Source organism: Cnephaeus nilssonii (genome assembly GCF_951640355.1).
Source record: "Cnephaeus nilssonii genome assembly, chromosome: 5".
Classification (NCBI taxonomy): domain Eukaryota; kingdom Metazoa; phylum Chordata; class Mammalia; order Chiroptera; family Vespertilionidae; genus Cnephaeus; species Cnephaeus nilssonii.
In genome coordinates, this window is record NC_137076.1 from 14,348,640 (window position 1) to 14,371,458 (window position 22,819).

The window sequence follows — 22,819 nt, forward strand, 5'->3', positions numbered from 1 at the left end:
AGATAGAAAAAAATGGCTGATACAGATCATGGTAAAATTATTTTCTCTGGGCATTGAAAAAATACACACCCTATAATGATTTCGGTGGAATGCAAAGGGAAAAATCAAACGGTTTGTACAGCTCTCTTTTTTTGTCTAGCGCAGCCATGGCTCATGGTCCCAAGAAACATCTAAAGTGTGTAGCAGCTCCCAAAGCATTGGATGCTGGATAAACTGACTGGTGTGTTTGCTCCCCGGCCATCTACCAGTCCCCACAAGCTGAGAGAATGTCTCCCTCTCATCATTTTCTTAAGGGACAGACTTAAGTATGCTCTAACAGGAGATGAAGAAGATCTGCATGCAGCGGTTTATTAAGATCGATGGCAAAGTCCAAACCGATGTAACCTACCCTGCTGGTTTTATGGATGTCATCAGTACTGACAAGACTGGAGAGAATTTCTGCCTGACCTATGACACCAGGGGCCACTTTGCTGTTCATTGTATTATACCTGAGGAGGCCAAGTACAAGTTGTGCAAAGTGAGGAAGAGCTTTGTGGGCACGAAAGGAATCCCTCATCTGCTAACCCATGATGCTCGCACCATCGCTACCCTGATCCCCTCAGGGTGAACGGCACCATTCAGATCGATTTGGAGACTGACAGAATTGCTGATTTCATCATGTTTGACACTGGTAACCTGTGTATGGTGACCAGAGGTGCTAACCTTCGAAGAATTGGCATGAGCACCAACAGAGAGAGGCATCTGGTTCTTCTGACATAGTTCATGTGAAAGATGCCAATGGCAACAGCTTTGCCACCCCTGCTGTCCAACATTTTTGTAATTGGCAAAGGCAACAAACCATGGGTTTCCCTTCCCCGTGGAAAGGGTATCTGCCTCACCATTGCTGAAGAGAGAGACAAGAGACTGGTGGCCAAACAGAGCAGTGGGTGGAATGAGCTCTAGGTGACATGATTGGAAAAGTCTTTGTACTTAAAGATAATACATCATTAAAAAAATGATCTGTAGATTTCCCTTGCCACTCATATGCCAGAAGTAAAGTGAATAATATCTGGAGAATTGTAAAGGGAAAATCTTAAGACTAGAAAATCCTATAAACTGAAATGGCAACAGGAACCTGTTTTCAAACCTGCAGCGACTGTGAAAGTCTAGCTCACAGAAATTCTGCTGAGGAGATGGACCGATCATGGCCTGCCTGAGGGCGAGGGCCAGAAGGACACTGTTGACAGGCAGCCTGCCAATGTCTGGCACAGCTTCAATCTCAAGACTTTTTGGGAAATCCACAATTAACTGAAATGGTTTTCTCTAATGACTTAATTGTTTTCTCTTTGACAGCTTCCAGCTAATCACAAACCACTCTTCCTATACTGGTGCCTTTTCCCCCTCTTCCCCTCTTCCCACTTTCTTATATAAATCCTTCCCTCCACACCCCCGCCCCCTTTTTTAACTTTGTTCATTGATAAGAATCTAATGACTGTCTCCTTGGTGTACTTGAGAGTTAGTTATATAACTCTCTAAATGTCTCTAAGTTATGTTTTGACGTTCATTATCCTTCCTGGGAAATTATGAGAAAGCATAATCCAGACAACCAAGAGATGATTCAAACTAAACGACTCACAAACTGGGATGTCATGAGAGAAAAAGCTTCATGATGAGCATCTAATTTGCTTTCTCGTTTAATTAACTGAACAATCACAGCAACAAAATGGCATACAAATATATTTCTTGAAAGGAGGGCTACAGAATGCAAAAACAAAAGCATTTTAAAAAATCATAATAGATTAGGACAGAAACCAGAATGCATTCTAAAGTGTGGAAAACAAACAAACAAAAAAAAGGGCATAAAATTGTGACAGTGTCAACAAGCACTCTTTTCTCCAAGTAACTGACGGAACTGTGGGACATCTTACCTAATAATAGAGAAACATGTAAATTGACTGTACCTTCGCTATGCCCACAGCCAATCAGAGTGAGTAGGCAAATTAACCCAACAAAGATGGCGGTTAATTTGCATAAATACCTGGGTCCAGGGAACTTCCTCGGCACCCAGGTCACTCACAGCTGTTCATCAGGCAGAGGCTTTAGGCTTAGGAAGGGGCCAAGCCAGAGGTGCCGGTGGGGGCGGGGGGACCCCTTCCCAAGCCTAAAGCCTGGGGTGGAGGCTTTAGGCTTAGGAAGGGGCCAAGGCTACGATCAGAGGTGCCGGGGGGAACCCCTTCCCAAGCCTAAAGCCTGGGGTGGAGGCTTTAGGCTTGGGAAGGGGCTGAGCCTGTGATCGGAGGTGAGGGCGGGGGGGGGCCCTTCCCAAGCCTAAAGCCTGGGGCAGAGGCTTTTGGCTTGGGAAGGGGCTAAGCTTGGGATCGGAGGGAAGGGGAAAATATCAATGGAAACATATCCTCAGGTGAGGATAAAAAGAAAAATAAAGAATGAAATGTCATATCCTATGAAAGACACAGCTTGATAATGTCTAAAGAAAGCTGTCATTTTTTCATGGTGAAGGGACTGGAGTCTGTGTTGATGAAAATACCTTGGCGGCTGTGGTGACTGGCAGTGGCTGCAGCAGTGGGGTGATGGGGTTGGCGCCTTCCCCTGATCAGCCCTGTCGCCTCAAGCAAAGGGAGGCCAGACTGTGGCTTAGGTCCGCTCCCAATGGGGAGCAGGCTTAAACCATCCGTAGGACATCCCCTGATGGCTCCCAGTATGTGAGAGGGGGCAGGCTGGGCTGAGGGACCCCTCCCCAGTGCACGAATTTCGTGCACTGGGCCCCTAGTCCTATATAATAAAAGGCTAATATAATATGCAAATCAACCAAACTGCAGAACAACCGCTATGATGCACACTGACCACTTGGGGGCAGACACTCAACACAGGAGCTGCCTCCTGGTGGTCAGTGTGTTCCCATAGGGGGAACGTCACTCAGCCAGAAGCCGGGCGCACAGCTGGCAAGCGCAGCGGTGGTGGTGGGAGCCTGTTCCACCTCCGTGGCAGCGCCAAGGATGTCCAACTGACAGCTTAGGCCCACGCCCTGCACGGGCCTAAGCTGTCAGTTGATTCCCCAAGGGCTCCCAGGCTGTGAGAGGGGTGCAGGCCAGGCTGAGGGAACCCCCTGGGTGCATGAATTTCGTGCACCAGGCCTCTAGTTGGTTTATAAACACCTACCACATAGCAAAATATTACAAAGGTAAAAAGAAGAGCTTGAAAACAAACAAAAAGAGGTGATAGAAGTAACACTAAAAAAAACTTGTGTGCATGTGTGGGGGGAGCATGAGATTTCTGTAGTACTATTAACAATAAAAAAATATATTTAAAAAGAAAAAAACATGTTTGTGGCAAAACCATAAATGGGATAGATTCTATTATATTACAACCATTAAATTGATTCAAAAAGCAAAATGTCATTCTATATTCTTTACCAAACTCACATCTGGAACAACTCTATGAAAATTCATTTAAGGATCCAAATAAAATACTCAAAACATTACATCAAACTTAACAGGGAAAAACTAGAGATACAACATTAATTTCAGGACAAGACTGAGATATATGCTGATACCTCTATTATTCACCATTTTGTTTTCGTAGAGGCACTAAGAAAAGCAATTAGACAAAAAATAAATAAAAGAAAAAAAGGAAAAAAGAAAAAAAGAAATAGAAATTTAAAAATGTTTGAAAATTTGATGAGTTTAAATTACCATTGTTTGCAGAATATTTTTTCCACCTAAAAATCCAAAATAAATCAACTAAGAAACTCTTATAAGCAAGAACTGTCTCCAGCAGAGGATGTGGGAGTGACAACAGAAAGACAGAGAGAGGCAGGAATGGGGAAGACTGTAGAGAAAGGTGCGACTAGGAAAATGCGGAGAAGAGAGAGGGCTGGGAGAGGTGAAGAGGCCAGAGGAAGAAAGGAATGAGAAATCCACCCCCAGTCCCTGCTCTACCTGATTGGCTTCTGGTGTGCCAAGAGCTGCTGAGGTGGGTCTCCCTCCCCAACTCCACCCCAACCTCTATTGCGTTTGTTGTTCCCAGGAGACCACTGCATCAGGCTTGCCCAGAGTTCCAGCTTCCTTAAAGGGCCAGAGTAAGGGAAGCCAGATGTGGTATCAGTCTGGAAGATGGACTTCCGGGCTCAGGCTTGTCCTCATCTCAGCCTCCAAACTCCTGCATCTCTTTTCAGTGGCTTGCAGGGACTCCATCGTGATATGACTTTGCAGATGTTTGCATACTCACCTGCAAACCCAGATCCCCAGTTCAAGTGCCACCTCACATTCTGTTGCAGTGGATCTAAGGGGCATGAGGAAAGAAAGATAAATATTAAGATTCTGCAATGGCATAGGACTGTGGTCGGCAAACTGAGGCTCGTGAGCCACATGCGGCTCTTTGGCTCCTTGAGTATGGCTCTTCCACAAAATACCATGGCCTGGGTGAGTCTATTTTGAAGAAGTGGCATTAGAATAAGTTTAAGTTTAAAAAATTTGGCTCTCAAAAGAAATTTCAATCGTTGTACTGTTGATATTTGGCTCTGTTGACTAATGAGTTTGCCGACCACTGGCATAGGACATGCCTGTGTTTAAAAAGTTTGGAGGAACAACATTGATTTCCTCTAAAGAAAGACAACAGAAAAAAGTATTGGAAGAAAACACACTAAATTGCAGGCAGTGGTTGTCTCTGGGTGGTTTTATTATGAGGTTTCTTTTTCTTTAGACTTCTGGACTTCTCACACAAATTTTCTATAATATATGTATAGAATATGTGTAATTCTATATAATAAAGATGTAATATGCAAATTGACCCTCATGCCTCACGTCACTAGATGGCCGCCCCCACGTTGTTATAAGATGGCCACCACAAGATGACCGCCCACGTCATCACAAGATGGCCGCCCCCACATTGTCACAAGATGGCCTGCAGGGGAGGGCAGTTGGAGGGGACCAGGCCTGCAGGGGAGGGCAGTTGGGGGTGATCAGGCCTGCAGGGGAGCAGTTAAGTGTCAATCAGGCTGGCAGAGGAGCAGTTAGGGGGCTATCAGGCTGGCAGGCAGAGTGGTTAGGGGCAATCAGGCAGCCAGGCAGGTGAGTGGTTAGGAGCCAGCGGTCCCGGATGGTGAGAGGGATGTTCGACTGCCAGTTTAGGCCCAATTATCCCCTGAGGGGTCCCAGATTGAAGAGGGCGCAGGCTGGGCTGAGGGACAACGCCCCCATCCCCCAGTGCACGAATTTCATGCACCAGGACTCTAGTCTATAATAATAAAAGGGTAATATGCAATTTGACTGAATGGCCAAACAGCGGAAAGATCATCAGGACGACCTTCCAGATGAAGCCAGGGTTGTGAGGGCTTAGGTAGCCAGGGCTGTGAAGGCCTACCCTTGTACAAATTTTGTGCATCGGGCCTCTAGTTTTATAATCTACACTAATAAAAGAGAAATATGCAAATTGACCACACCTCCGCAACACCCACCAGCTAATCAGGAGTGAGTATGCAAATTAACCCAACAAAGATGGTGGGTTAATTTGCATATGCGGGCATGGAGCGAAGACTAAAGGCTCCGCCCGAGTGAAGACTGAAGACTGAAGATGACTGAAGACTGAAGAGGCTTGGCTTCTCCGCTGCAGCCGAAGAGAAGGCCTGGGTCCCAGGTGCCGGAGGAAAACCGGTGCCAGCAGCCAGGGGAAGGAAAGCCTATTGCAGGAATCTTCGTGCAATGGGCCTCTAGTATATGTATAAATGTATGTTATTTTTATAAGCTGAGATAATATACCTGTTTTTGTTTTCCCAAATCATTCAAAGTGTAACTATATGCAAATTCAGCAAAACCTTTTAAACTTAACAGTTCAGCAAACATTTTAAAAATGACACCCTCTCAATTGCAAACTCCACAGACTTCCAGGCCTCCCCAATGGAGAAGGATTTCATTTATATGAGTTAAGGCAGCATTTACACAGCAGGAGGTCCTGGGGAATTCTGGGCTCAGCATCCTCATTTATTGGGCCTAGCCCTTTCCATACATTTTCATGTTGTTCCTATTGCAATCCCTGTTTTTCACCCCCATTTTATAAACATAAAATTGGGCTCCCTACATTCAATAAATGGTAGGTTGATCTGCTACTTTCAAATTCAGGGGGATGATCTCAAATCATGTGCTCTGTCCTCTATTCCAGTAATTTCCCAACAGATCTTAAGCTGTGAAACCCTTGGTTCAAACAAATGCCACTCTGATGTATAGTTTGCTAGTGTAATAGGATAGGAAGAAGCTAGGAAAATTTCAGGGCAGGAGGAATAGGGAAACTGAGACAAGAAAATTAAACAAGGCAAACAGTTTGGGCAGCTTGCAGCCAGTTTGCAGCAAGATCTAATTTTCCCCAAATAAGGACACTTTAGAACAAAAGGCTAATGTCTCTCCTCCCTAACTGAAGAATACATAGCTTAAATCACCCCGGAGCTGCTAAGGCAGGGAGGAGGGTGGTGGGGGAGAGGAATGAAAGAAGGGAGAGTTTATCTCATCTGCTAAACAAAGAAGTCAGCCGTTTTTTTGGAAAGGGGGAGTGAAGGGGAAGTTTTTATCTCACTGCTTAAGCAGAGAAGCCAGCAGTCTTGGGGCTTGTCAAAATGAAACTGCCAGATGCTTCTCATAAATTCTGGAAAGCCACACACACACACACACACACACACACACACACACACACACACAGTAAAAGGGAGACCTTGAAATATAGTCTGTACTAAGTTATCTGGCAAAGGAACTTTAAAACCTATAAGCAGAAAAGTATAAAAGGTTAAACCTCTACCAGGCAAAGCTCCTCAGATGAACTGTGCTTCATTAGCCAGATGTATTTCGATAGATTTGCTTGCCTTGCCCCTTTAATAAATTTACTTGTTTTATGTCTTTAATAAATTCACTTTACAATACTGCTGTCTGTCACTCATTTGAATTCCTTCTCATGAGACTGACATGAACTGAGGAGAGGGAAGCCCTCTCCCTCAGACTCAGGGAGATGTCCAATAACACCTTTTTCTGGTGTTTCTGGTGCCTATAACACTAGGAATGCCATAACAAAGTAGGCAGACTGGGCAGCTTAAACAATAGAAATTTAGTCTCACAGCTCTGGAGACTGAAAGTCCAAGATCAAGGTGTTGGCAGGGTTGGTTTCCTCTGAGGCCTCTCTCCTTGGCTTGCAGATGGCCAGCCTCTTGCTAACTCTTCACATGGATGTCCCTTTCTGCACCTGTACACCTCATGTCTCTTTGTATGTCTAGATTTCCTTTTCTTATAAGAACCACAGCCATGTTGGATTAGGGTCCACAGTAATGACCTCAGTTTAATTAATCAGTACTTTAAAGTCCCTGTATCTAAATACTGAGGTACTGCCCTAGCTGGTTTGGCTCAGTTGATAGAGCGTCGGCCTGTGGACTGAAGGTTCCCAGGTTCAATTCCAGTCAAGAGTACATGCCCAGGTTGTGGGCTTGATCCCCAATACAGGGCATGCAGGAGGCAACCAATCAATGATTCTCTCTCATCATTGATGTTTCTATCTCTGTCTCCCTCTCCCTTCCACTCTGAAGTCAATATATTTTAAAAAAACAGAAAATACTCAAGGAAATCTAATAAAAGAGTAACATGCTAATTGATTATAACTTCACAACACCCACCAGCCAATCAGGAGTGAGTATGCAAATTAACCCAACTAAGATGGCGGGTTAATTTGCATACACAGGTGCTGAGCTGCTGGGGGCGGGGCGGGATGCTTGCATCGTTGCCATGGCGACCATGCAGGTGTTCTGTACCACCCCAGCTGCTCCAGGCCTCTGGGCAGCGTGGGAAGGCAGAAAGGAGGCTCCTGGCCGGAGTGGGAAGGCAGCTCCAGCCAGAGCGAAGGAGCTGCCGGCAGCCAGGGGAAGAAAAGCCCATTCTTGCACGAATCTTTGTGCATTGGGCCTCTAGTAGTATAATAAATCACCACAAATGAGGTCATTTCTGTGACAATAAGCTAGAGTCATGAGTGAATTTAATATGAAGACTGTCACATTTCACCTGATATTTTCCTCAGCCTGGCATTCAAGTTCCTCTGTGTGGGCAGAAGAAACTGATTTTTTTCCCTTATTAAGTTCTCACACTGAAAGGCTAAAAATCACCCCACGAGGTAGTAAGCTTTGTCCTTATATATTTATATTCAAAGGTGACATATTGAGTATCTGACTCAGAGCCCACCCAGGTCCCAGGCCTGTGGCTAAGAGCCCCTTGCAGGGGGGCCCAGGAGGTTCTGAGGCTTTGCCCTTCCCCCAACCTCCCCAAATGCACACTTTCCCCTCCTCCAGCACCTGCTCTCTCTACCGTCCCCCAGCCAGCAGTGACTGGGGACTCTCTAGCCTTTCCACCTTTCCAGGCTTGGCATTACCGTGGCACTGCACTGACTCCTGTCAGAAGGCAGCAGGGATTTGAGAGAAGGGAGAAGAGGACCATACAGGGGGACACTAAGACCATCAGAACTTCTGGAGTCACCTTGTGGGTCTGCTTCACACTGCAGCTGGGAAACGAGGGGCTGGTATCTCCAGTCATACATACAATCAGCAGGTGGCTGAGATGAAACTGGAAGCAGGTTTCTTGATTCCCAGTCAGCACCAGCCCCCACCTGCTTCATTACATTATCCCCCTCCTTGATCTCAGTGAAATCATGCATAGATGAGATTTTAAGACTTGTAGACTGCTTTATAAGGTTTTGAATACCCAAGGAAATAGTCAAGGGAAATGACAGCTTGGATGTCATCTTTCAATGTCCCTGGGTCCCCCAACCTGAAGTGTTTATTCTCCACACTTCTTTACCTCTGTCTGTACCTCCCCCAGGATACTTCTGTTTCAAAAAGGCAGTATCTGAACCTGGTCCATCTGGGTCTGATCTCTCTATATATGTAAGAGAACTTATCTGCTCCCTTAATAAACCAGGACCATTCCTTCAAGAGGAGAATCCTGATTAGACCAACCCCCCCTCCCCATGGGGATCAATGCTCAAAACGCAGCCACCCCCAAACAGTGGCTCCTTATTCTCAACTGATCCAACTCGGATACATCTTTCAATTTCCTGTAGTTCGGCAAAGAACCAGGCCAAGACATTTAAACAAGGGCCCCTCAGCAGCTTAGGTCGGCGTGGGAGAGTAACATGAGACCAGATAGAGGTTCAAAGTCCAAGTCCCTGGCTTTCAGTGGGGGAGGGGGTACTGTTTTGGGGGGTAGTGTTCCCTATTTCCCGGAGCCTCTGTGAGAGCCTGGACTATCTTCACTTTTCTCTGTTCAAACTGTTTATGCTCTGGGCTTCTCCCAATCCTTTTCCTGTTTGGTTCACCTGCTGACTGATCTAGAGCTGTGAACCTAGTGTTGTGGTAGATCTTCTAGTCTGTTCCTAGCTCTGCACTCAGTCTCAAAGCCCATTCTTCCTCCTCACCCCAGGGGGTGACAAACACCAGCCATGTAGCAGGCACTGAGTAACTACTGGTGACAGACTACAATATGGTAGGATCCCATGGCCAGAGGAAATTGGGTCATTTAAACAAACAGGCAAAGGAAAAGAAAAACTAAATGATGGCACACTCCTATAACCAAGGAGGCTAATCAATGGATGTAGCCTCCCCCAGAACAGCATGTGAGAATCACCAGTGAGACTGGCCGGCTTTCAACGAAGCTCAGCACTCACACTATGAAGCTGCTCAATTCTCCTGTAGCCCCAGGTGAAAGCCATGTGGGTATAAATGTTGGGGGGGAGGGGGAGTGGAGAGGCATGAAAGAACAAGAAACTTTATGCAACCTTAAGAAGGGGCAAGGACAAGCACTTGGGTTTTTTTTCTTTTAATTATTTACCAGATAAAAAAGAAAAAATAGTGATTGTATCTCTTCCCTCCCAACATTTCAGTTGACCCAGGTCCAGTGGGAGAGACATTTGTTGAAAGGTGATTTGAGCTCCTGGCCTGGAGCAAACTCTTCCCCTCGCCCCGCACCACCTCAGGTAGAGGGCCAGGAGCGGCTCCAGGCAGGACTTGCATGGTGGCAGCAAAGTGGCAGCGTGGCTGTCATCCTCTTCTCCCTGTTGCCACAGCATTCAGACTCTCTCCTGTCTGTCCCACTATGCCATCCTCCCCCATTCATCAAAGGAAGCAGGAAGATGGGGCCTGAGGAGGCAGGGACAGGTGGAGAGCAGCAGATCCGACAGAAGGCCCCGATCGTCTGCTTCTATTGCACAGCCTGGCTTAGGTCCCCTGCCCTGAGCAGTGGGCACAGAGCAAAATGCTTCTGAAATTCAAAGAACCTGCTGTTGTGCCAGGCTCAAGGAGGGGAGGTGTGTTGTTGTGTGGCTTGTTCTGATATATACCGTATATATCACCTTTAAGTTATTCCATGATGGGGCAAGGCATATTATGCCTCTTTAAAAAAGCATACGGGATTTGGACACTTGGGGCCCTGCAGTCACCTGGGCTTCTCCCTCTCAAGTTCAAAAGTCCAAGAATAACCCTTTCTCCAGTCGGATCTCCTCCTGCTACGATAGAAGAGGCAACAGCGACCACCACCACACAAGCGCCCTCCATAGGTCATGCTTCTCAGCCACTCAGAGTGACCTCTTTTTCTAACACCTGGAGGATTTGACAAATGACCCTAGAAAAGAATCTTTTCCTCTGTATGTTTCTGCATAAAGTGGCAGCTGTTTGATTCTCATTCTTCTCATTACCAGTGAAAGAGTGGGACTGGAACAAGTTCCTTAACTGACCTTACAGACAGAATACATTCCTCTAAGAAACAGTGGGGGTCGGGGGAGAAGACTGATTTTGATTTAGCAAAGCTGCAAATCTTTCACCTCCATTGGCTGAAACAAAACTTTGACCTCCACTGGTGGGTGAAGACAAACCTAACTGAGCCAACGGCAAGAAGTGCAGGCTATGAGACGACAGGTCAAACACAGAACTGTATAAATTGTGGCACTATAAAGATGACAAGGCAGGTCCATGATGCCAGCTGGGAGCAGGCCTCTGGAGCACGCTTCCAGAAACTATCTGTCCTGTAGTACGGTAGCATCCAGATAAACCAGAGTGGCTCTCCTTCCTCCTCTGAGAGTTTCTCATTTAAATAACTATGTACACACATACAAGCCCGGTCTCTCTTTTATAGGAAGGTCCTTCCCTCGAGGGTCATACAATGGCTTTAGAGAGTCGGTTCCAATTGCCTTTTTGGAGATTTACTGCTTGGGACCAAACCTGCGAGGAGAAAAAAAGATGAACATGATACCAGGAAGACCTTTAAGATGGAAGCATCCCAGTGTTGAAGGCATTGAGTCCTAATATAAACAAGAAACCCGCAGCTCCCTTACTGGGCTCTGGTACCCTGGCAACTAAACACTGGGCTGGGACTCATCAACCCTGTGTGGCTCTGGTCAGCCAGAGGCCCCATGCCCACCAGCAACCCTGGGAATACAGCTCCATACCTCCATCTGATAAGGACAGCTTCTCAAGTTCAGCTTCAAGTTCAGCGTCCGAGATCCTAGGGATAGGCACACTGTTGGTATAAAACAACTCATGGGGGTTGTCGGGCAGATCCAAAGGTTCTTTGGTGGTATCCTGAAGAAGGATGTCCAATTCCTTCTCTAGTTCCTCATTGTCAAAATCTGGAAAGAACAGACAATATGAGAACATATACTGGCCAGGGAGAAAATGCATTTAGGAGTCAAGGACTAGGACAGCACAACTCAGCTCAGCTTTACAAAGGAAGTCCAAGCCTGCTCTGGCTGGGTGGCTCAGTTGGTTGGAGCATCGTCCCGTATACCGAAAGGCTGTGGGTTTGGTCCCTGGTTGGGGTGCGTGCGAGAGGCAACCGATTGATGGTTCTCTCTTACATCGATGTTTCTCTCTCTCTCTTTCTTCTTCTCTCTAAATATATCCTTGGGTGAGGCTTTAAAAAAAAAGTCCAGGCCTCCTTGCAGGTAAAAGAAAAAATCATGTGGATGGCCGGTGTGGCTCAATGGGTTGAGTGTCATCCCATGCAACAAGAGGCTGTTAGTTAAATTGCCTGTCGGGCGGGGCTCATGTCCAGATTGTGGGCTCGATCCCCAGTAGGGGCATGCAGGAGGCAGCCAATCAATGTTTCTCTCTTTCCCTCTCCCTTCCTCTGTCTCTCTCTAAAATCAATAAAACTTATTTTCAAAAAAGAAGGTGTATTTTGCTAACCCCACAGAACTGACCCAGCTTCCTCTTGCCTGTGAAGAAGCACCTTCCAGTCAGAAGCCTAGTCAGTAAGGAACGCTGGAGCACAGCGGGAGGAACCGACAACTCCTTCCAAGTAGCCTGTGAATAAGCCCCAGAGAGAGGGCAGGAAAGGAGAGCTCTGCCTGCACCAGTCCTACAACAGCCACCAAAGTACAAGGAATGAAGTCCCCTGAGGAAGGAAGGAAGAAAGAATCACAGTGTCCACTCACCTAAGCCATTGGTTACCCCACCAGCCAGAGTCTGAGAAACTTCATCCTGGGTGTCGCACAGCTGTAAGGGAAAGCACAGGCTTGAACTCTGAGTGGTATCTCTTTGGGTCTCAGTGTTCAGGGTTACAAAGTAATGCTATCCCATTTGAAAATCAAGGAAAGCTTCCTCAAGTTCACAAGAGAGAGGCCAGTTTGGGACAAGAGGAAATGCGAGAGTCCCATCTGCCCTCAGGGACTTCCTTCTGCAGAGTCCCTCCCAGCCCCTTCGTACCTCTTGAATCTGATCCACCAGGCTCTCTGCCTTCTCCACTGTGACATCCTTCATGGAGAGTTTTAGGGCTCCTACCCCAGCCTGATACGCATTGAAAACCTAAGGAGAAAGCAGCTATTAGTGCAAAAGAAGAACTGTGGACAAAATACATACAATGTTGTTTCTCTCCAAAGGATATCTTTGGGGTCTGAAGGTTGAGGGTTATTGTTAAGCTGATTAACATTGTTTCATCTCCAAAGAACAGCGTGGGTCTTTTTTTGCTACCCACACTTGATTCACCCCACATCCCCTAGGGCCAAAGCTTCCCAACAAAAGAGGCTCAGGCAGCCATATCCTTAAAGAATCCAGGCCTCCTCCAAACAGCAGAGCCGCATCGGAGGGGATGAGTGGGTGCCAGACGGACCAGACAAGTACTGGAGCAGAGGGGCAGTGGCTACCATCTGATCCGTCTGGGAGGCATAGATCCGGTCCAGGATGCCTTGAACAGTGTCCAGCTTGGCGTGCAGGGCCTCAATGCGCTTCTCCGTCCGCTGTTTGGCTTTGAGAGACCTCAGTGCCTAGGGGACATGGAGACTTGGTCAGGGTCAGACTGGGCAGAACGAAGGGCCAGAGGAAGACAGCTGTTCCCAGATGCTAAGATCATCCCAGGCCTCCTTATTTGTAAAATAAGCTGTGGTGCCTGGCCACCCTCTCTGAACTGCTGAGGCACCTGTCACTGCCAGCCCAGGACGCAGGTACACAGCTGGAGGGGAAAGAGAAAACTTACCAGCTGCTTCTTTCCTGCTCGGCATGCCCGGCGGGCCTCTTCCTTACACCTATGAAACAAAGGGACAGAGTGGGATGACAATGCATAGGATGGGGTGGCAGGGTCCCGAAAAGTCCCCAAGAGCAGTACTGAGGTAAGGTGCCTCCAGATCTGAAGATCCGTACATTCCACCCAATGGCAAGAAAAATGATGCCCGACAGCTCACTGCCAAACTCTTGCAAGTTGAGAAATAAGCTCGAGAACCCACAGGGGGAGAGAGCGTGCCAACAAGTCCCCTGGGAGCCAGGAGATCAGAAATAGATTCCTAACACCAACGACGACTTTGGACACATCCCGTGGGTTTCTCCCAGGTAAGATGGAGTGAACAAGTACATCTTAATCCAGCGTCTATAAATCCTACTTTTAGAGAAGTGTTCTGTAGCAGGGATGCCTTGTACGGCCATGCGAGGGGAAAAGCAGGAGTCCCTCAGACACCTCTCAAAGGCAGAGACTTGCCTCATTCACTATTGTATCCAAGTCCTCAAGACAAGGCCTAGCTCAAAAAATATTGGGCAAATGGATACTGGTGTGGGAGAGCATAAACATGTGATTGGTCATAATCTTTGGAGGAAGACTTCAAATTCATTTTTTCTCCTTTGTGATATTCTGTGCTTTCCATGATTGCTGTATTAATCAGTGAGTAGTTTGGTAATTAGCAAAAAAAAAAAAAAAAGATAACCCTTTTATTTTAAAGAGCACACAGACACCAATTCTTTGCTGGCTGTGGGCCAGCAAGGTGGGTTGGGCCACTCGGCTCAGGGGTAGTTACCTCTCTGCTTCCTGGGATAAGGACTCCACTTTGCGCGAGAGCAGCTGTTCACTCTGCATCAGCTGGTACACCCCAACATCTACGTCGTTGACAGGAGAGACCTTGGCATGTGGCCCCCGGGCAAACTTTACAATCTAAGGGACAGGGACAAATTACTGCCGCCCCTCCCACAAATGCTGAGACATCCCCAGGCAGGAATGCTGGTGGGCATGTCTGCACATCCTCAATGAGTCATCGGGGAGTCAGTGAATGAACCGCTGAACTCCATACCTTTTCCCCATTCTGCTCGAGGACTGTGACTCTCTTCTCTTTCTGTAGCTGCAGCAACACCAAGTAGAAGGTCCTCTCGTCGGGACAGGGGCCCACACAGAGGGTGCTCAGCTCCGACAGGGCCACCACAGGGTGGGAGGAGAGAGGGGAGTTCTGATACAGACGATACACCTCCTCAGCCTTCTCCTGCAGGGAAGGCGAAACATGCTCACAGGCCTGACCACCACCCACAGAACCCAGTGAGCCCTGACCCCCTGCTTCCCAACAAAAATCACTCAGGGCAAGAGCAGAGGGTGCCAAACTGTCTTCCCTAAGTGGCAGCTTTGGAAAAGAAAAGGGATTTGTTTTTTTTAAACGCTGAAGGAGTTTGGTGAATACAGATGAAATGAGGTATATTGGAAGCCAGCGCTATGCTTGCACCCCATCTGGGACTTTATGTTTAGGTGTCTCCTTGGCGCATGGTTCCCCAAGGGAAGAATGAGCGGTGCGGTGTGGTGGAACGGCCAGGAATGACAGCTGATGCCTGGTTTCAGCCCAGCCTGTGCAACCCCAAATCAGTCAGTCTCACTGGTCCTCAGCATCCCTCTCACAAAGGCCTCTAAATTCCCTTCCAATCTTGGTCTGTCCGTTTGTATGCCAACTGGCAATACTGCAAGTGAGAACATTACTGTTCTCAAGAGAGAAATATGGGACAAAGAGGTAGGACAGGGTTTTTGCGAGAAATCCAAGAAATAAAGATTCCAAGAAATAATGCCCGTGTTCCTCCTACATGCGAGTTACTCTCAGTCTTCTGCACACCAGAAATATTTACTGAGGTATTCACAGAGCACTGTGAAAATATAGGGAAGGAGTATCCAGGAATTTGGGAGGAGAGGGGAGTTCTGATACAGACGAGGTTGATATAGGAGGTTGTTTGGCAACAAATGGTTGTTGAAGGGTGAGGGGGTTTCTAGGTGAAGCAAGTGGGAAGGGCATTTCAGGAAGAAGAGTGATTCAGAGCAATGGCATAAAGTCTGAGTCAACATGGTATTTACAGACCAGATGGGAAGGGGAAAGAGTAGAAGCTCTTCCATCTTGCACAAGTGTAGTATCTCCTATGCTGACCTTCATTGGGCAGATGGTGGGGAGTCGGTGAAGGGAAATGACGTGGTTAGATTAACAGAGATCTAGCTGACAACTGGGAAAGGATGGATTGTAGGAGTTAGGCTTAGAGGAAGGGGAACCATTTAAGCAAGAGGATATGAGGGACTGAACAGGGACAGAGAAAGGATGGGTTCAAACAACATTTAGAAGATAAAGCTGGCAGGCCACGGTAACTGGATGTGAAGTCTAGCAGGACTCCTGGGTTCTGGCTTGAGTGACTGGGTCGATGTGATCCTATTAGCTAATAGCAAGAATACAGGAGTAGAAAACATATTTTAAATGAAAGACAAAACATTCTATGTTGGATATGTTAGTTTAGGATGCCTGAGGTACATCCAAGAAAACCTATACAGCAGATAATTGAATATACAAATCTGAAGTTCAAGGAAACACCTGAACAAGAGATAGAAGGTAATTAAAATCACAAGGAAATTCATAGAGTGAAATAATAGACTGAAGGAAGACCAACGTTTAAGAGATGAAGGAGCTCGCAAACGGGATCCAGAAACACAGCTCAGGGAGAACCAAGGAGAACCCATGGTAGAATGACGAAAAAGTCAAGGAAATGGAAAATTTTAAGGACTGGTCAACAGTGTCAAAGGTAGCAGAAGAATCTAATATGTTCCAACCTAAAGTTTTCCTTGGATTGACTGCCCCATCAGAAAACAACACTTACTATAAAGCTACTCTAGTGAGAATAAGATGGTATCAATACACAAATAGATTAATGGTACACAACATTTTAAATAAGTGATGTTAAAACAACGGGTTATCCATTTGGAAGAAAATAGTTTTTCCTCACCACATATACAAAAATAAATACCAAATTATTGAACTTTAAATGGAGAAAATGAAAGTGTAAAATAATTTGAAAATATTTTAAAACTCTTAAAGTAGAAAATGCCTTCCTAAGCAAGACCAAGAATTCAGTAGCCATAAAGAAAAATTTGAGCCCGGCTGGCGTGGCTCAGTGGTTGAGTGTCGACCTATGAATGATGAGGTCATGGCTCCATTCCTGGTCAGGGCACATGCCCAAGTTGCGGGCTCGATCCCCAGTGTGGGGTGTGCAGGCGGCAGCCAATCAATTATTCTCTCTCATTATAGATGTTTCTATTTCTCTCTCCCTCTCCCTTTCTCTCTGAAATCAATAAAAATATATTTTTAAAAAAAGAAATATTGGAAACATCTGACTACAGAAATAGGAAAACTTCTATATGGTAAAGACATCATATATAAAAATAAAAAGCAAACAAGAGACTGAGAAACAGTATTTATAGCCCTAAACCTAAATACACATACACACATATTATAATACATAGACAATTCCTATAAATTAATATGAAAGAAAGATTAACAATCCAATATAAAAACTGGATATAAATAGGCAATTCACAGAAGGGGATATGTAAATGGCCAATAGATAGTTGAAAAGATGCTCAAATCTTTTGATTTGATGAAATATCATTTTTGTTCATCAAATTGGCAAATTTTGAAAGACTGATGTTATCTAGTACTGACGGAAGATGTGGGGAGACTGGACATGTAGTCTTAAACAAAGTGCATATTAGCACAAATTTCTGAAAAGTAATTTGACAATTTATTATAATGTAAAATGTACATATACATTTCCAGAAGTCAATTCCATAAAAATAAAAGTAGAAGTACATAGATGTACGGACAAAGCTGTCAAATACATATTTTTTTGTAACAGAGAAATTGGAATGACTTAACTGTCCCTCCATGTGGTAACTACTGCATAAATTGTGACACATCTATAGATTATTATGCAACCATCCAAAAGAATGCAGTAAAAAAATCTATATTGTGTAGGGACCTGGAAAGATGCTCATGATACATTAGAGTGAAAAGAGCAAAAAGCAGGTTGTACACCAACAGATAAAATAAGATTCCACTTCTGGAAAAAAATGGAGTATATGCGTATACATATGTATGTATGTGTATATTCATTTATTTATTCAACAAATATTTATTGACTCTGTTCCCAGGGTCCCAGCAACTGCTCCCTGCTGGTAGAGGACAATAAATAAACAAGTAGATAAAAATTTTCAGGAAGTACTGAATGCTAACAAGAAAACAGAATGGAAAGTAATATAATAGTGTGAGACAGGGTCAATAACAAATGTCTGTTAACACACACACACACACGCCTGCACATCTGTGCCCACTCATAGGAAGGAAACATACCCAAAGAGACGGAAATGGGATGAACAGAAAGGAAATTTTCATTTCTTTGTATACTTTTTTAAAATAGCAAAATCAATGGTCAGATTTTTCTTTTTGTACGATTTTCAAATAAAAAATGACTAGTTGCTTTCTATGACTAGACTTGAGAAAATCAATTTACCTCAGAAGTAGGTTTTCTTTCAGAAAATATCCAGATAAGACCCTTTAGTTTCAAGGAGATAAACAAGTCTCCATCCCAGGAGAAAACAGTGAAGTCACCAAATATTAGAAAGCAGAATGAGATTAAATATTACATGTTCTGTTTAGTGACATAAACTGGGTACAGATATAACAGGACCATGTCCCTACAGAGCTAGAAGATTTACTTTTCTACTTAAATAGGATTAAACTACATTGCTGCCAAATATTAGGTGGTTCTTAGAAGACCTATGTAATTCCACTTCCACCTCCATCTCTGCCTTTGCTCTCAAAAGACTGAGTCCAAAATTTGTTTTTGGACTCATGTGTAGGGATAAATGGATCTATCTCCCTTTGCTCCAGGTTGGAGACATTGAGGTAAGACTGCACAGAGGAATGGGGCTTGGCCTGGAACCGCCCAAACCACCCTATAGTTTCTCTGGGGCCTTGGCTAAGCCCTTGGCTAAGCACTGGGTCAGGGGATAACCATGAGGGAGGAGGTGGAGTGCCATGGGGCAGAGAAGTGTCCCCCTGAAGAAAATAAGTACTGCTCAGTCGAAAATCCTGCGGGACTGGGAGAGGTGGTAGATTTGGGAGGCTTCCTTCTCAGTCTGAGGCAGAGAGGTTGGAGGTGTATTGAGATGAGGAGAAACGAGCTTCTCTTGGGGCAGGGAAAGGGATTCTGAGCTGGATCCAGCTGTGTGGAAGCCTCCAGGGCTATGCAAGGACCCTGATGTTGGGTTTGGTCTGCAGTTTCAAAAATAGCTACGTCTGCAGTATACTTTAGTACTTCTGCAAAGTATACATTCAGGCAACTTGTATTCTCTCTCTCTCTCTTCCTCCCCACCTCCCTATCTCTCTCTGTCTCTCAAAGGTTACTCTAATCTTGTCCAGAGCAGTTTTGTTGGAGCGGTAGGGCTGAAGCAGGTGGGCACTAGGTCAAAGAGAGTGTGGGAGGCGAGGAAGTGTGACGACAAAGCTTGGACGAGAAGGAGACAGGACAGAACTAGGCAGCGGCCCAGGTCTCACACAGGAGTCGAGTGGGTTTAGAGGCTGAAGGCAGTGAGCACCAAAGAGAGGGAGAAAAGAGGGAGATGGAATATACAGATCAAGGGCTAATTGATGGGACGGGGGCAAGCAGTGTAGGGGCAGACTCAAGAGCCCATGTGGAAGAGGAAGGGCACCTCACCCTCTGGGCTCTGCCCAGGAGGAAGGGCTTAGAGGAGGCTACAGTGGAGGCGGAAAACAGAACACTGACGGTGCTGACGCAGGAGAGTCTACCTTCCCCATGAAGTGTCTGCAGACAGCGGGGAGGGCAGAGAATGGAAGGAGCGTGTGAGGGGCTGGGCCAGGACAAGAAAACCAGGCTGCGGAGTGGCTCTGAGGGTCCTGCTAAAGCCCAGGGCTGTGAAAGGGGACCCAATTTTGGTGGTAGGGTGACTCTCCGGCAGGGATGGACTGTGGGGCTGATCTAAGGTGGTGGATTTGCTGGTGCCCCTGTTGTGGACCAGGAGAGCGGGAGAGGAGCTGATGGTACTAAGGAGCGAAGCAGCTGCATGCTCTGGGCTGGGTAGGGAAACAGGCCAGGAGGCTGACTGACCTGGAGAGCAGGACGGGATCAGGGCCTGGTGGCCTGTAAGGCCTTTAGTTAAGCTGGAACGGGGTAGGGTTATAGACAGAGAAGAGAAAATCTGAACCTAGTTTGCTGATTTGGGGTGGGGGTGGGGGGCGCCAAAGCTGACAGTCACAAGGTCCTCAGGAATCCTGGGAAATGCTTGTCAGTAAACTACAGAAGGCAAAGCTTTTCTAAACTTTTAGCTTATCACAAATCTGTACAAATACAGAAAATAAACAACTGTACTCGTATGTTACTGACAATTCCTAGACAGAGAATCACCTTTGAGATGCAGCAGTCCAACTAACAACTAAATAATGCTACAGAATAAAGTACAGAATAGGGAGGTTAGGTAAACTCAGTTATTGCCCAGCACCAAGTAAAAAACTATGCTCTTCTAGTGATGCCTACGAGGGGTGTGGAGGAGCCTGTCAGCACTCCAGAGGACAGCCGGACCCCTCCCTTCCGAGCACCCACCTTAAGCAGCTCCACAGCCACGAGCACCTCCTCGGCAGGAACCTTATTATCCCCCAGCACGTTGGAAAGAGTCCACTTGAGGGGCTTCAGCAGGAAGACCCCGACCCCCCAGGAGATCCAGCTGCTGTCGACACTAGCCATGAAGTCTGACTCCCGCTGCAGCTCCCCGCGACTGCAAAGAAAGAAAAGGGCATACAGTAGGTGTAACGCAATGTCCCATTCCAGTCCCCACATACCCCTCCCCCAATTGAGGAATCTGATCATGACCATCAACTCCAGTTATTAGGCAGCTACCCTGTGCCAGCTATGATGAGCAGCTACTATGTTTATGCTCCAGCTCTCAGCCTCACAACTCACTTTACCTAATGAGCAAACAGAGGGGCTGAGAAGGTGGAGAGGCCAAATCTAGACTATAATTTGGCTCCAAAACAGAAGCTCTCCACTAAGACTGTAGAGGCCCTGGGGTTGCAGGGCCTATGATGAGACTTACAAATGGAGCTCAAAAATGATAAAAATGAAAACAATAATGGATCACTATGAAATGCAAGTCATAAGAATACAAAGAATTCAGAGAAAGGGTTTTCTGCTGTTCCCAGGGTAGGGTGCAGAGAAGACAAGTATTTCATGGTACTGGTAGTAGTAGCTACATTTACTGATGCAACTTACCATGAGCTAGTCACTATGCTAAGGGCTATGCAAGGAATAGCTCTTTAAATCCTCACAATAACCCTAGGTACAATAATCACCACCACTTTATAATTGATCAAACTAAGCCTTAAAGAGGTACACACTGGTCCGAGGTCAGAGAATGTAACCATTGTTGAATAATTTAGCAAGTGGCAGAACTAGGATCTGAGCCCAGGCCATTTGGCCCTCAAGCAAAGCTGTGAAACTACTATGCTATGCTGCTCCCACGGAGCATATCTTCCTCCGAAATTCTTCAGGTTCCAGATGCCGTCAAACACCAGGAAGTGCCAGCAGTCAGGAAAGGAGAAACTGAGGTATTAAAGGACTCTGCATCGGAAGTGGTAGGGGATGGTCCAGCTGCAATGAGGAAGCCCAGACTGGTCCTGTCCTTCAGCTGCCATCTCCCCTGCATCCCACTTCAGGCATGAAAACTCTGTCCACAGTATACTTGCTCAGAAAAGAGAAGTTTCAGAAATAGCTTGTTCCATCCATGTCAGCCAATGGGAAGGTGCTGGGGAGAAGGGAGACTTCCGAATCAGGAAGAACAGCAAGCTAAAAGCATTGCAAAGCTGACGGACTTTTCCTTCATTCACTGAGGGAGGCAGGCAGGAGGCTGGCTGGGCTGCTCTCAGTATGATACACAAAATGTGAACTGCAAATGATCAAGAATCAGAAGAGGAGGGTCCAGTCCTGGCATTATCTCTACGTAGCTGTGTAACTCCAAGGAAGTCGTTTGGTCTCTCTGAGGCTCAGTTTTTTTCTGACTGCTGAGGACAGTTCTATGATCTTGTCCACAGGACTGCTGAGGTCAGATGAAATGGTGTATGCAAAGCATCTACGCACTGTGAAGTGCTATTCATCCATTAGATATCCATGTTACTGCCTCAGGTATCCCAAAACACTGTACCTGTCGCACAGGCAGCACCTACAGGACCTCCTCAGAGCGCCGAGATATTCAGTAAGGCCCTCACCATCCGGCATGTGCTCTGCTCCAAACAGCCTGTGCCAAGGACAAGCCAAGAGAGGCCAGACACACGGCTTGTGCTTGGGGCTGTTGGCAAGATCCCTACAACTTGGCCGGCCTCTTCCCCACCACTGCCCTCTTTTTACCTCTGACCTTTGCTCCTTAATTCAATAAATCTTACTGACCTGTTCTGGGGCAATTACACGTGGGAGGGCCTATGAAATAACTCCAGAACGGGGTTCCAGTCCAGACAGATCACCGTCACCTCTGCCAGGCTGGCTCCTCCTCTTACCGTCTGGATCGCCCCTCATCGGACTAGCCCCATTCCCCGTCTTCCATCTCCCCGAGGACGCCCCTAAACCCGGCCTCCTTGTCTTCCTCTTCCTTCGCCTCCGAACCAACACGGAGGCTGCTCAGAGGCAGACCCCCGGGTGGGCGCGGTGCGCCGTCGGAGAACCCGCGGACCCCTGCCCTCGGGCGCCGCCCCCACCCCAGGCCCGGGCCCGCCCTCACCGCAGCAGGTCCTGCAGCACCGTGGCCAGCCCCAGCGGGACGCTACCCTTGCGCTGAAAGGCCTCCTGCAAGTCCCGCAGACGCAGGCGCACCACCCCCTGGCGGCGGCTGTGGCTCAGCACCAACGGCGCCCAGAAGCCCATCTTGCTGTCCCAGTCGGTGCTGTTCACCTCGCGACTCCTTTTGAAGGCGGAGAACAGGAAGGACATGCGCTCCTCATCCTCCTCCCACTCGGGGGGCAGTAGGCCCGCCGGGTCTCCCCCGGCCGGGACTTCGGCCTCCCGCTCCGGGGACCACATCGGAACCCCAGCCCCGCCAAGACTCCGAACACAAGCCTGGCCCGGGTCCCCTTTCGCCCTAGTTCCCTCCCGGCTTCCGTTCTTTGACCACCGCCTCCTCCGTCATTACGTCACCGGCTCCCCAGCGCGAAATAAGGCTCACACGTCTTCACGGCGCATGCGTGGCCCTGCCCGCTCTGCGCC

General features: G+C 47.0%; 1 protein-coding gene and 1 pseudogene across 3 annotated transcripts; one reads left to right on the forward strand and one right to left on the reverse strand.

Moving 5' to 3' along the window:
• The first annotated feature begins 146 nt into the window (after positions 1–146).
• Positions 147–942, forward strand: LOC307100665 (small ribosomal subunit protein eS4-like; annotated as a pseudogene). The gene has a single exon. The product of its transcript is annotated as a small ribosomal subunit protein eS4-like (transcript).
• An 8,885-nt stretch (positions 943–9,827) lies between these two features.
• CHMP7 (charged multivesicular body protein 7) lies at positions 9,828–22,708 on the reverse strand. Of its 2 annotated transcripts, none has more exons than XM_079770334.1 (10): positions 22,338–22,708; positions 20,174–20,345; positions 14,557–14,742; positions 14,287–14,420; positions 13,479–13,527; positions 13,150–13,269; positions 12,713–12,811; positions 12,442–12,502; positions 11,455–11,634; positions 9,828–11,227 (listed from the first exon to the last, which is right to left on the reverse strand). In XM_079770334.1, the coding sequence occupies exons 1-10, from the start codon at positions 22,634–22,636 to the stop codon at positions 11,175–11,177; spliced, it is 1,353 nt and encodes a 450-aa protein (XP_079626460.1). In that variant the 5' UTR covers positions 22,637–22,708; the 3' UTR covers positions 9,828–11,174. The 2 variants fall into 2 exon arrangements, with proteins under 2 accessions (XP_079626460.1, XP_079626461.1); XM_079770335.1 differs by having other exon boundaries at positions 22,508–22,702.
• Between the last annotated feature and the right edge of the window lie 111 nt (positions 22,709–22,819).

What these genes read in the sequence shown, in the direction of transcription:
- CHMP7 (XM_079770334.1), bottom strand. Translation starts at nt 22,636, where the DNA reads ATGTGGTCCCCGGAGCGGGAGGCCGAAGTCCCGGCCGGGGGAGACCCG. An exon ending in GTGCTGCAGGACCTGCTGCG is followed by an intron (nt 20,346 to 22,337) that starts GTGAGGGCGGGC and finishes CTTTCTTTGCAG; the next exon opens with TCGCGGGGAGCTGCAGCGGG. An exon ending in TTATCCCAGGAAGCAGAGAG is followed by an intron (nt 13,528 to 14,286) that starts GTAACTACCCCT and finishes TTTGTTTCATAG; the next exon opens with GTGTAAGGAAGAGGCCCGCC.